We start from the raw sequence: 14,348 nt of genomic DNA on the forward strand, positions 1-14,348 counted from the left end.
TGAATTCAGTACAAATGCATTGAAATAGAAAATCTAAACAACTCACCAACAACTTTATCAACAATTTGGTCAACTGGCGTAGCTTTACATATGGAGAGAAGATCAACATCATTAAGACCTCCCTCAAGAGATGTGTGTAGTCCTCTAGGTGAGCTTTTTAAACAGGTGGATACTTGGTACATATGATTTGAAGAGTCAAATTGTTTTTCTTGGTTCAACTGCTCCATCAAGCATCGAGCCGGCACTCGTTGTGACTGCAAATAATGAAGGCTGACATTAATTCACATGAAATTAAAGGAATACTGAAAGGAGTATTCTGGTGTATATTTTACAGCTTCAAACACTAATAGCCCCACAGAAGAGTCTTCTTAAAAAAAAATTCAATTTGTCTGCTGTTTCATGCTGAAGCATGTATATACAGTGCCTGCCAATTAAGTATGAAGGGGCTGTGGTGCAAACATCAAGGACAGACATGAAATAAAACCATGAAAACTGTGTATTCACACAAAACAATATCTAATTGATTTCCAATTCCTCTTTATACGCTCCTTTAAATGTCCAGGAACTGAACGGCAAGGTTCTGAAGCCATTTAGGGTCCATCTTTGCCAAATTTCATGAATAGCCACCTCCAGCTTAGGTACTGACAAAGTTAGGTAATTTCATTTTCATAAGGGACCACTAGTTTTCAACTGGATTCATATCCTGAAAATTCTCAGGACTGTCACTGAAAATCTCCACTGCAGTTTTTAAGCCATCATTGACTAGTTTGGCAGTAGCCCCATCCTCCTTGAACACTTTGGCCTTCCACTTTTAAACAAATCTGGAGTAACTATATCTGTTCATAGTTTCATTCTTTGGCAAAACTGAAACAGGTTATTTCCTATTTCTGTTTGTATGTGCTCTATCAATGACGTGTTTGTGGAGTAGAATCAGTGAAGAGACTGCTGAAGGGAAAGGCCAGGGAAAGACTTTTAAAGCTTTTGATTTTTACTTTGGGATTGGTGGTAAATCATGGAGTGGTTTAGATACAAAGAACTGAGGACTAAGCATGTTGGGATGGGACTGTAATGGGAAGATCCTTGTTTCATGCTTGCAAATGTTGAAGTGTTTGTGGTTGCCAGCAGACAGTGATTGGCACATGTGCTCTATTTTGCATGGAATGCAGCTTTGTAATATTTAATTTTAAGGGCATGGATGACTAGGCAGATGAGGCATAGTTTAGGGTGAAGCAGATGAATTGTTTGTAGAGGATGTTAACGGATTCTTTACATTACCCAAATTGGGTACTAGTTAGTGTTTTGAAGGTATTTAGTTGGTGGTGCTTTTGTGATGTTTTTTATTTAGGAATGAATGCAGTGCATATTACATGTGATTCCTATGATAGCTGATGTTTTGTTCTGGGTGAGTGATTGACCATACAAGGTAACTAGAGTGTGGAGATTGTAGTCATGTCTTTCTAAGGTTAAAAGAGTGATTGGAGACTTGGGATGCAAACATTCTGCTTTGGGTGAGCAATTGTTCTGTGTAAAGTAAACTGCATGTTTGGTGTTGCAACTAAAAGTGCCAAAAGTGCTGTGATACCAGTGTGAAGGTGTCCGATTATGAGAGTACCTTCATTCAGCGGTTTGCAGGAGGTAATAAGAGCTATGAAGTTGGCCAGCCACTTTTTGTCACTGTTGTGGAGGATGGCATCAATCATCTTTTGTGAAAGGATGTGTTAGAGCAGATGACAGTGTCATATGCTCTGTCTAAGGCCCCTAGTATTGCATGGGATGGGTTGTGGCTGGTTGAAGCCATTAAGGACATGCTGTGTGAGGTCATGTGTGTTGTGGTGGAGTGGTTGGGTCTGAAGCCAAGTTGTGTACATGACACTGGGATGTTCTGCTTGATGTTGATCAGTTTTCCACAGAATCTTAATACTGATGGCAAAGTGATATAGCATAGCAAAGGGCATTTTATGAACGTGAAGAAACTGTACAACAGGGTTGATAGAGATACTTTCTTTGTGTGGCTTGATGTACAATATATGAGATTCTTTCTCTTAATTTCAAAGCTGTCTTTCAAGCAACAACTTTGGGAAAAATCAGTGTTTCATTTATCATTTCATGAAAGCATGTACGAAATAAAATTACCAATAGAACTAACAGACTATTTTGGGTGAAGATGTAAATTCAAAAGACTCATATGCCCAGCAGTTATCCTTCCCATGTGCCTTGGATACCAGCAATAAACAGCTAAAATCTCATCCTTTTTCAGTTTCACTTGTTTGTCATTTCTTGTGTTAATGAAGTAGCAACACGAACAGACAAAGAAAGGATCTCATGTGCTCACATCTATTCTCGAACTGTCATTTAATCATACATTATAATAAGCGAATTTTAATTCCAGTAAGCATTATTCAAAGCAAGAACCTTTTTGCTTTGGTTTTTATCTTTTAATTTCCAAGATGTGTTGATCTGGTGTTTGCTTTGAAGAATGTGTGTGAGAAATACACAGAAAAATGCATGGATTTGTATATGGCATTTATCGATCTCTATCAAGCATATGATACAGTTGATAATGATGCTTTGTGGAAGGTCTTAAGAATGCACGGTGTGGGAGGAGAGCTGCTGGAAGTGAGAAGTTTTTATCAAGGGGGTAAGGGTTTTGTACAGGTAGAAAGAGGGGAGAATGAATATTCCAAGTAAAGGTGGGTCTGTAGCAGTGGTATATGATGCTACCATGGTTGTTCAATTTGTTTATGGATGGGGTGGTGCAGGAGGTAAATGCAAATGTGTTGGAGAGAGGGGTGAGTATGCAGTTTGTGCAGGATAAGAAGGCCTGGGAAGTGAGTCACTTATTTGTTGATGATACAACAGTGATGGCAGATTCAAGTGAGGAACTGCAGAAGTTGGTGACTGAGTCTGGATGAGTGTGTGAAAGGAGAAAGTTGAGAGTGAATGTGAATAAAAGCAAGGTAATTATTAGGTTTAGCAGGGTAGAACGACGAGTTAGGTGGGGTGTGAGTTTGAATGAAGAAAAATTACAGGAAATGAAGTGTTATAGATATCTGGGAGTCGACAGGGCAATGAATGGAGCCACGGAAGTGAAAGTGAGTCATATGGTGGGAGAGGGGGAAGAAGGCTCTGGGAGTGCTGAAGAATGTGTGGAAAGAGAGAACATTATCTACATTATCTGTGAGGGTATAGGCTGTGTTGGAAAGAAATGCTTGAGGACAGTATGTAATATGAGGTGGTATGATTAAGCAATGAAAGGGTAAAAAATATGCGTGGTAACAAAAAGAAAGTGGTTGTGAGAGCTGATGAGGGTGTGTTGAAATGGCCTGGACATATGGAGAGAATGAGTGAGGAAAGGTTGACAAAGAGGATGTATGAGTCAGAAGTGGAGGGAATGGGGAAACCAAACTGGAGATGGAAGGATGGAGTGAAAAAGATTTTGAATGATCGGGGACTGAACATGCAGGAAGGCAAAAGGCGTGTACAGAACAGAGAGTACTGGAACTATGTGGTATACTGGGGTCAACTTGCTGTCAATGGACAGAACAAGGGAATGTGAAACATCCAGGGTACACCATGAAAAAGGTCTATGGGACTGTGGAAAGGGAGCTGTGGTTTCAGTGCATTACACATGACAGCTAAAGAAAGGATGCAAGCGGATGTGGCCTTTCTTCTTATGTTTCCTTATGCTACCTCGATATCGCAGGGGGTGGGGATGCTGTTTCCTGTGGGGCACTGAGGCACCAGGAATGGAAAAAAGCAAGAAAGTATGAATATGTACATGCATATATGTTTTTTTTTTTTTTTTTTGTCGCTGTCTCCCGCGTTTGCGAGGTAGCGCAAGGAAACAGACGAAAGAAATGGCCCAACCCACCCCCATACACATGTATATACATACGTCCACACACGCAAATATACATACCTACACAGCTTTCCATGGCCCACCCCAGACGCTTCACATGCCCTGATTCAATCCACTGACAGCACGTCAACCCCGGTATACCACATCGATCCAATTCACTCTATTCCTTGCCCTCCTTTCACCCTCCTGCATGTTCAGGCCCCGATCACACAAAATCTTTTTCACTCCATCTTTCCACCTCCAATTTGGTCTCCCACTTCTCCTCGTTCCCTCCACCTCCAACACATATATCCTCTTGGTCAATCTTTCCTCACTCATTCTCTCCATGTGCCCAAACTATTTCAAAACACCCTCTTCTGCTCTCTCAACCACGCTCTTTTTATTTCCACACATCTCTCTTATCCTCACGTTACTTACTCGATCAAACCACCTCACACCTCACATTGTCCTCAAACATCTCATTTCCAGCACATCCATCCTCCTGCGCACAACTCTATCCATAGCCCATGCCTCGCAACCTTACAACATTGTTGGAACCACTATTCCTTCAAACATACCCATTTTTGCTTTCCGAGATAATGTTCTCGACTTCCACACATTCTTCAAGGCTCCCAGAATTTTCGCCCCCTCCCCCACCCTATGATCCACTTCCGCTTCCATGGTTCCATCCGCTGCCAGATCCACTCCCAGATATCTAAAACACTTTACTTCCTCCAGTTTTTCTCCATTCAAACTTACCTCCCAATTGACTTGACCCTCAACCCTACTGTACCTAATAACCTTGCTCTTATTCACATTTACTCTTAACTTTCTTCTTTCACACACTTTACCAAACTCAGTCACCAGCTTCTGCAGTTTCTCACATGAATCAGCCACCAGCGCTGTATCATCAGCGAACAACAACTGACTCACTTCCCAAGCTCTCTCATCCACAACAGACTTCATACTTGCCCCTCTTTCCAAAACTCTTGCATTCACCTCCCTAACAACCCCATCCATAAACAAATTAAACAACCATGGAGACATCACACACCCCTGCCACAAACCTATATTCACTGAGAACCAATCACTTTCCTCTCTTCCTACACGTACACATGCCTTACATCCTAAATAAAAACTTTTCACTGCTTCTAACAACTTGCCTCCCACACCATATATTCTTAATACCTTCCACAGAGCATCTCTATCAACTCTATCATATGCCTTCTCCAGATCCATAAATGCTACATACAAATCCATTTGCTTTTCTAAGTATTTCTCACATACATTCTTCAAAGCAAACACCTGATCCACACATCCTCTACCAATTCTGAAACCACACTGCTCTTCCCCAATCTGATGCTCTGTACATGCCATCACCCTCTCAATCAATACCCTCCCATATAATTTACCAGGAATACTCAACAAACTTATACCTCTGTAATTTGAGCACTCACTCTTATCCCCTCTGCCTTTGTACAATGGCACTCTGCACGCATTCCGCCAATCCTCAGGCACCTCACCATGAGTCATACATACATTAAATAACCTTACCAACCAGTCAATAATACAGTCACCCCCTTTTTTGATAAATTCCACTGCAATACCATCCAAACCTGCTGCCTTGCCGCCTTTCATCTTCCGCAAAGCTTTCACTACCTCTTCTCTGTTTACCAAATCATTTTCCCTAACCCTCTCACTTTGCACACCACCTCGACCAAAACACCCTATATCTGCCACTCTATCATCAAACACATTCAACAAACCTACAAAATACTCACTCCATCTCCTTCTCACATCACCACTACTTGTTATCACCTCCCCATTTGTGCCCTTCACTGAAGTTCCCATTTGCTCCCTTGTCTTATGCACTTTATTTACCTCCTTCCAGAACATCTTTTTATCCTCCCTAAAATTTAATGATACTCTCTCACCCCAACTCTCATTTGCCCTCTTTTTCACCTCTTGCACCTTTATCTTGACCTCCTGTCTCTTTCTTTTATACATCTCCCACTCAATTGCATTTTTTCCCTGCAAAAATCGTCCAAATGCTTCTCTCTTCTCTTTCACTAATAATCTTACTTCTTCATCCCACCACTCACTACCCTTTCTAATCAACCCACCTCCCACGCTTCTCATGCCACAAGCATCTTTTGCGCAATCCATCACTGATTCCCTAAATACATCCCATTCCTCCCCCACTCCCCTTACTTCCATTGTTCTCACCTCTTTCCATTCTGTACTCAGTCTCTCCTGGTACTTCCTCACACAAGTCTCCTTCCCAAGCTCACTTACTCTCACCACCCTCTTTACCCCAACATTCTTCTTTTCTGAAAACCTCTACAAATCTACACCTTTGCCTCCACAAGATAATGATCAGACATCCTTCCAGTTGTACCTCTCAGCACATTAACATCCAAAAGTCTCTCTTTCATGCATCTATCAATTAACACATAATCCAATAACACTCTCTGGCCATCTCTCCTACTTACATACGTATACTTATGTATATCTCTCTTTTTAAACCAGGTATTCCCAATCACCAGTCCTTTTTCAGCACATAAATCTACAAGCTCTTCACTATTTCCATTTACAACACTGAACACCCCGTGTACACCAATTATTCCCTCAACTGCCACATTACTCATCTTTGCATTTAAATCACCCATCACTATAACCTGGTCTCAAGCATCAAAACTACTAACACAGTCACTCAGCTGCTCCCAAAACACTTGCCTCTCATGATCTTTCTTCTCATGGCCAGGTGCATATGCACCAATAATCGCCCATCTCTCTCCATCAACTTTCAGTTTTACCCATATCAATCTAGAGTTTACTTTCTTACACTTTATCACATACTCTTACCACTCCTGTTTCAGGAGTAGTGTTACTCCTTCCTTGCTCTTGTCCTCTCACTAACCCCTGACTTTACTCCCAAGATATTCCCAAACCACTCTTCCCTGTTTCCCCTTGAGCTTCGTTTCACTCAGAGCCAAAAATCCAGGTTCCTTTCCTCAAACATACTACCTATCTCTCCTTTTTTCTCATCTTGGTTACATCCACACACATTTAGACACCCCAGTCTGAGCCTCCGAGGAGGATGAGCACTCCCTGCATGACTCCTTCTTCTGTTTCCCCTTTTAGAAAATTAAAATACAAAGAGGGGAGGGTTTCCAGCCCCCCACTCCCGTCCCCTTTAGTCACCTTCTATGACACGTTGAGGAATGCGTGGGAAGTATTCTTTCTCCCTTATCCCCAGGGACAATACACAGACATATACATATACACACATGTATATATTCATACTTGCTGCCTTCATCCATTCCCGTCGCCACCCCACCACATATGAAATGGCACCCCTCTTCCCCCCGTGCATGTGCAAGGTAGCGCTAGGAAAAGACAACAAAGGCAACATTCGTTCACACTCAGTCTCTAGCTGTCATGTATAATACACCAAAACCACAGCTGCCTTTCCACATCTGGGCCCCACAAAACTCACCATGGTTTACCCCAGACACTTCACATGCCCTGGTTCAATCCACTGACAGCATGTCGATCCCGGTATACCACACTGTTCCAATTCACTCTATTCCTTGCACACCTTTCACCCTCCTGTGTGTTCAGGCCCAGAGTGCTCAAATCCTTCCACCTCCAATTTGGTCTCACTTCTCGTTCCCTCCACTTCTCACACATATATCCTCTTTGTCAATCTTTCCTCACTCATTCTCTCCAGGTGACCAAACCACTTTAAAATACCCTCTTCTGCTCTCTCAACCACACTCTTTTTATTACCATACATCTCTCTTACCCTTTCATTACTTACTCGATCAAACCACCTCACACCATATACTGTCCTCAAACATCTCATTTCCAACATATACACCCTCCTCCGCACAACTCTATAGCCCATGCCTCACAACCATATAACACTGTTGGAACCACTATTCCTTCAAACATACCCATTTTTGCTCTCCTAAATAACATTCTCACCTTCCACACATTCTTCAACACTCCAAGAACCTTCACCCCCTCCCACACCCTGTGACTCACTTCTGCAACCACGGTCCCACCCACTGCTAAATCCACTCCCAGATATCTAAAACACTTCACCTCCTCCAGTTTTTCTCCAATCAAACTTATCTCCCAACTGACTTGACCCTCAACTGCTCTGAACCTAATAACCTTGCTCTTATTCACACTTACTCTCAGCTTTCTTCTTTCACACACTTTACCAAACTCAGTCACCAGCTTCTGCAGTTTCCCATCTGAATCAGCCACTAGCTCTCATCCACAACAGACTGCATACTCACCCCTCTCTCCCTAACACCCCCCCCTAAACAAATCAAACAACCTAGCTGCAAACCGACACTCACTGGGAACCAATCACTTTCCTCTCTTCCTACTCATACACATGCCTTACATCCTTGATAAAAAAGTTTCACTGCTTCTAGCAACTTATCTCCCACACCACATACTCTTAATACCTTCCACAGAGCATTTCCATCAATTCTATCATATGCCTTCTCCAGATCCATAAATGCTACATACAAAGCCATCTGTTTCTTTAAGTATTTCTCACATACATTTTTCAAAGCAAACACCTGATCCACACATCCTCTACTACTTCTGAAACCACACTGCTCTTCCCCAATCTGATGCTCTGTACATGCCTTCACCCACTCAATCAATACCCTACCATACAATTTCCCAGGTTTACTCAAAAACTTATACCTCTGTAATTTGGACACTCACCTTTATCGCCTTTGCCTTCGTACAATGGCACTATGCATGTATTCCGCCAATCCTCAGGCACTTCACCATGAACCATACATACATTGAATATCCTTACCAACCAGTCAACAACAGTCACCCCCTTTTATAACAAATTCCACTGCAATACCATCTTCCGCAAAGCTTTCACTACCTTTTCTCTGTTTACCAAACCATTCTCCCGGACCTTCTCATTTCTCACACCACCTCGACAAAAACAACCTATATCTGCCACTCTTTCATCAAACACATTCAACAAACCTTCAAAATACTCACTCCATCTCCTTCTCACTTCACCAATACTTATGTATATGTATGTATGGTAAACACTCGATTCAACGGACTAATAAGGTGGAGGGGTCTCCCTTCATGCTGAAAGTCCGTTGAATTGAATGTAACCTATTATCTATTATTATTTTTTATTATTATTATTTATTATTATTATTTTGCTTTATTATTATTATTTTTGCTTTGCAAGGAAACACACAAAAAAAATGGCCTAACCCACCCCCATAGACAATGTACACACCCACACGCCCACACACGCAAATATACATACCTATACATCTCAATGTACACATATATATACACAAACAGACACATACATATATACCCATGCACACAATTCACACTGTCTGCCCCTATTCATTCCCATCGCCACCTCGCCACACATGGAATACCATCCCCCTCCCCCTTCATGTGTGCGAGGTAGCACTAGGAAAAGACAACAAAGGCCCCATTCGTCCACACTCAGTCTCCAGCTGTCACTCAATAATGCCCGAAACCACAGCTCCCTTTCCACATCCAGGCCCCACACAACTTTCCATGGTTTACCCCAGACGCTTCATATGCCCTGATTCAATCCACTGACAGCACGTCAACCCCGGTATACCACATCGATTCAATTCACTCTATTCCTTGCCCGCCTTTCACCCTCCTGCATCTTCAGGCCCCGATCACTCAAAATCTTTTTCACTCCATCTTTCCACCTCCAATCTGGTCTCCCACTTCTCCTCGTTCCCTCCACCTCCGACACATATATCCTCTTGGTCAATCTTTCCTCACTCATTCTCTCTATGTGCCCAAACCATTTCAAAACCCCCTCTTCTGCTCTCTCAACCACACTCTTTTTATTTCCACACATCTCTCTTACACTTACATTACTTACTCGATCAAACCACCTCACACCACATATTGTCCTCAAACATCTCATTTCCAGCACATCCACCCTCCTGCGCACAACTCTATCCATAGCCCACGCCTCGCAACCTTACAACATTGTTGGAACTACTATTCCTTCAAACATACCCATTTTTGCTTTCCGAGATAATGTTCTCGACTTCCACACATTCTTCAACGCTCCCAGGATTTTTGCCCCCTCCCCCACCCTATGATCACTTCTGCTTCCATGGTTCCATCTGCTGCCAGATCCACTCCCAGATATCTAAAACACTTTACTTCCTCCAGTTTTTCTCCATTCAAACTTACCTCCCAATTGACTTGACCTTCAACCCTACTGTACCTAATAACCTTGCTCTTATTCACATTTACTCTTAACTTTCTTCTTTCACACACTTTACCAAACTCAGTCACCAGCTTCTCCAGTTTCTCACATGAATCAGCCACCAGCGCTGTATCATCAGCGAACAACAACTGACTCACTTCCCAAGCTCTCTCATCCACAACAGACTTCATACTTGCCCCTCTTTCCAGAACTCTTGCATTCACCTCCCTAACAACCCCATCCATAAACAAATTAAACAACCATGGAGACATCACACACCCCTGCCGCAAACCTACATTCACTGAGAAGCAATCACTTTCCTTTCTTCCTACACGTACACATGCCTTACATCCTAAATAAAAACTTTTCACTGCTTCTAACAACTTGCCTCCCACACCATATATTCTTAATACCTTCCACAGAGCATCTCTATCAACTCTATCATATGCCTTCTCCAGATCCATAAATGCTACATACAAATCCATTTGTTTTTCTAAGTATTTCTCACATACATTCTTCAAAGCAAACACCTGATCCACACATCCTCTACAACTTCTGAAACAACACTGCTCTTCCCCAATCTGATGCTCTGTACATGCCTTCACCCTCTCAATCAATACCCTCCCATATAATTTACCAGGAATACTCAACAAACTTATACCTCTGTAATTTGAGCACTCACTCTTATCCCCTTTTCCTTTGTACAATGGCACTATGCACGCATTCTGCCAATCCTCAGGCACCTCACCATGAGTCATACATACATTAAATAACCTTACCAACCAGTCAACAATACAGTCACCCCCTTTTTTAATAAATTCCACTGCAATACCATCCAAACCTGCTGCCTTGCTGGCTTTCATCTTCCACAAAGCTTTTACTACCTCTTCTCTGTTTACCAAATCATTTTCCCTAACCCTCTCACTTTGCACACCACCTCGACCAAAACACACTATATCTGCCACTCTATCATCAAACACATTCAACAAACCTTCAAAATACTCACTCCATCTCCTTCTCACATCACCACTACTTGTTATCACCTCCCCATTTGCGCCCTTCACTGAAGTTCCCATTTGCTCCCTTGTCTTACGCACTTTATTTACCTCCTTCCAGAACATCTTTTTACTCTCCCTAAAATTTAATGATACTCTCTCACCCCAACTCTCATTTGCCCTCTTTTTCACCTCTTGCACCTTTCTCTTGACCTCCTGTCTCTTTCTTTTATACATCTCTCACTCAATTGCATTTTTTCCCTGCAAAAATCGTCCAAATGCCTCTCTCTTCTCTTTCACTAATAATCTTACTTCTTCATCCCACCACTCACTACCCTTTCTAATCAACCCACCTCCGACTCTTCTCATGCCACAAGCATCTTTTGCGCAATCCATCACTGATTCCCTAAATACATCCCATTCCTCCCCCACTCCCCTTACTTTCATTGTTCTCACCTTTTTCCATTCTGTACTCAGTCTCTCCTGGTACTTCCTCACACAAGTCTCCTTCCCAAGCTCACTTACTCTCACCACCCTCTTCACCCCAACATATGACCTATGGGTCATATTTCTATACAATATACAGTACTACAATACAGTTTACATGCTTTCTTTCAACTCCTCTATCACTTGATATCATTTTGAACTGTAAGGACTGCAAAATCATTTACTAAATACAGTCACAATTCTCTGTATATAACCTGACCGCACGATAGCTTGAGGCAGACTGAGACCATAACAAACGAGTATTCCCCATGCTACCGAAAACAAGTGCAACATAAAATGCAAATGGTGCAGCATTTGAAATTTTCTATTTTCCTTTGACTTTTTAAATCATTATTAATTAATGTATCATTATCTGACCTGTCCTTTAAATCTGAAATCCGTTATATCGGGGTCCATTAAACTGAGGGTTTACTATGAGGGTTCACTGTATGTGTCTTACATAGGGGAGAAAGAAAACTGCCCATGTATTCACTGCATGTAGTAGGTGACTAAAAGGGATGGGAGTTGGGGAGCTGGAAATCTTCCCCTCCTGTATTTCTTTTCCAAAAGATGGAACAGAGAAGGGGGCCAAGAGAGAATTTTTTCCTCTAAGGCTCTGTTCTCTGTTCTTGATGCTACCTCACTAATGTGGGAAATGGCGAATATGCATGAAAAAGAAACAAATGTATATGTATGTGCATGTGCACATATGTAAGACACACACATGCATGCCATGAATTTGTCATTGATTATTCATTATCATTATTTCACTATAAGTCAATCATGCTATATATACAAGTTTGCATGTATATGATAGTTGGATAACATGGAAAGTCCCCATGGGCTCACCATGGAATCTTCCACTCCTGTTGTTCGTCACATCTCAGCTAATACCAGGGATGGGCACTAGTGCATGCTGGCATTCAGGCATTCAGCTCAGCCAGGTGACATGAACCACTTATGTGTCGGTGTGTCTCAGGACTTGTAAATCAGAGTGCCATAGATGTACATATTTATCTTTCTAACAGAACTATATAATGGCCAGCAGATCTTCATTAAGTAACCATGAAAACAAAGAAGATCTATTCCCATCTTACATGTGGTGGCAGCATCATTAAGGACCTATGTGCTCTGATATTATTGTTCCAAGTGAAAGAGATTCAGTCCTCAACTTGTTTCACTAACATGACTGTTGATGATGTCTGTTCTCTGCACAACCTTCACACCTTACATTTCTTCAAGGTGTTACATATTTCTACGCCCGGCATTTCTGGCACTTCTGAAAGCCTATTTGACACGTGTTACATATTTCTCCGCTCAGCATTTCTGGCACTTCTGAAAGCCTATTTGACACATTTAAAGTCCTGACACATTCGTTCTGGGGGTATTAAGGACTGAATCAACTACCAGCTGTAAGAGCTACCTACCACACCTTAGTGTATTGACAATACATTTTGTTGCATTGTCTTGTCAAGCCCCATTATCTGGGTCGCTGTGACAGGATATCAAGATGGTGCAAAGACAGAAACCACCCTCATAACTACGGGCGGTTCTATGGACATCATAAACACCCATCGCCCACCCTTCCCTGGTAATGTCACCACATCAGTCCCAGGCAGGATCCTCCTCCTCTTCAATGCATAGCCCTGCCCACAGACTCCACTCACCATTACACCACCTCACACCAAGTCACTCTGCCACCAGCTCTTTACAGCTCCAGTGTGGCCCACATGCAATGCTCCAAAAGACTTCAACCTAGATGACAAATCTGACTGGTTTATCATGATGGTTTACCCAATGTGGTGAGCTCTTACAGTGGTGCCTACTTGTTAGTACATTACATTCAAAACTTCTCACTCTGTATATACATATCTGCAATACTTATGCGATTACTTATTTTATATATATATATAATTGCATATGTTAACATGCCATAATATTAAAAATACCTTTGGTAAAATCATGTATTGTGTTCCTTTCTAATTCTAACTTTCATATGCCTTCAGGAGCATGACATATATGTTGTTAGGTGAATGGTGTTAATCATATTTTCACTTCTGGTTATCACATGCTTCAGTTAACTTTGATTGTAGTACATATCTGACAAGGACCAATGTGACAGACATACAGGTTTGTATTTACTTAGGGATCTATCAAGAGTCTCTTATTATGAGTGTAAAAAGCCATTTAAGATGCATATGATGCTAATTTAATTCAATGTTGCCTTGACATACTCTGGTGATGTTGTGCATCATACAGACAATCTAAAGGCACCTACTGACACAATACCTCACTCAAAGCCAACCGTTTCCCCACCACCACCTCCATATCACAGGAAATCAGGAGAAACGATTCCTTCACAACAATTTTTACAATAATACACACTATGGAATCACATAAGCTATTTGATGGTAAACTTGCAAACTCTGACCTGTGGATGAGCAATGCAAAGGACACTGAAAAAAAAATGGGGAATCAGGAAATGATAAAGTTCTCATGTCTGCTACTAGAAATCTCATAGATTTTAAAAAGCTTAATAATTATGCTAAGATCGTTTATGACTCAGATGACATTCAGGCTTGTTCATCTTATGAAGAGTTCAAAATATTGTTTAGGTTGAGATGCAAGGAATCATTTTCAGATAGTTTACTACACATTCTTTTACGTGCCCTTAACACAACATACATGGATGATACTTCAGTTCCTGATTATTAGAGTACCTTACATGGAAAAATGAAATTGGACAGACAGGCTT

General features: G+C 41.6%; 1 protein-coding gene across 2 annotated transcripts in view; it reads right to left on the reverse strand.

The window, feature by feature from the left end:
• The window catches only part of LOC139755006 (maternal embryonic leucine zipper kinase-like), a 304,773-nt gene that overhangs the window by 78,897 nt on the left and 211,528 nt on the right, over positions 1–14,348 (reverse strand). For both annotated transcript variants that reach the window (XM_071672913.1, XM_071672914.1), the window contains exon 9: positions 47–254. In XM_071672913.1, coding sequence (XP_071529014.1) covers positions 47–254 — 208 coding nt within the window. The remainder of the gene's footprint in view (positions 1–46; positions 255–14,348) is intronic.

This window comes from Panulirus ornatus, chromosome 18, assembly GCF_036320965.1.
Source record: "Panulirus ornatus isolate Po-2019 chromosome 18, ASM3632096v1, whole genome shotgun sequence".
In the NCBI taxonomy this organism is placed as follows: Eukaryota; Metazoa; Arthropoda; class Malacostraca; order Decapoda; family Palinuridae; genus Panulirus; species Panulirus ornatus.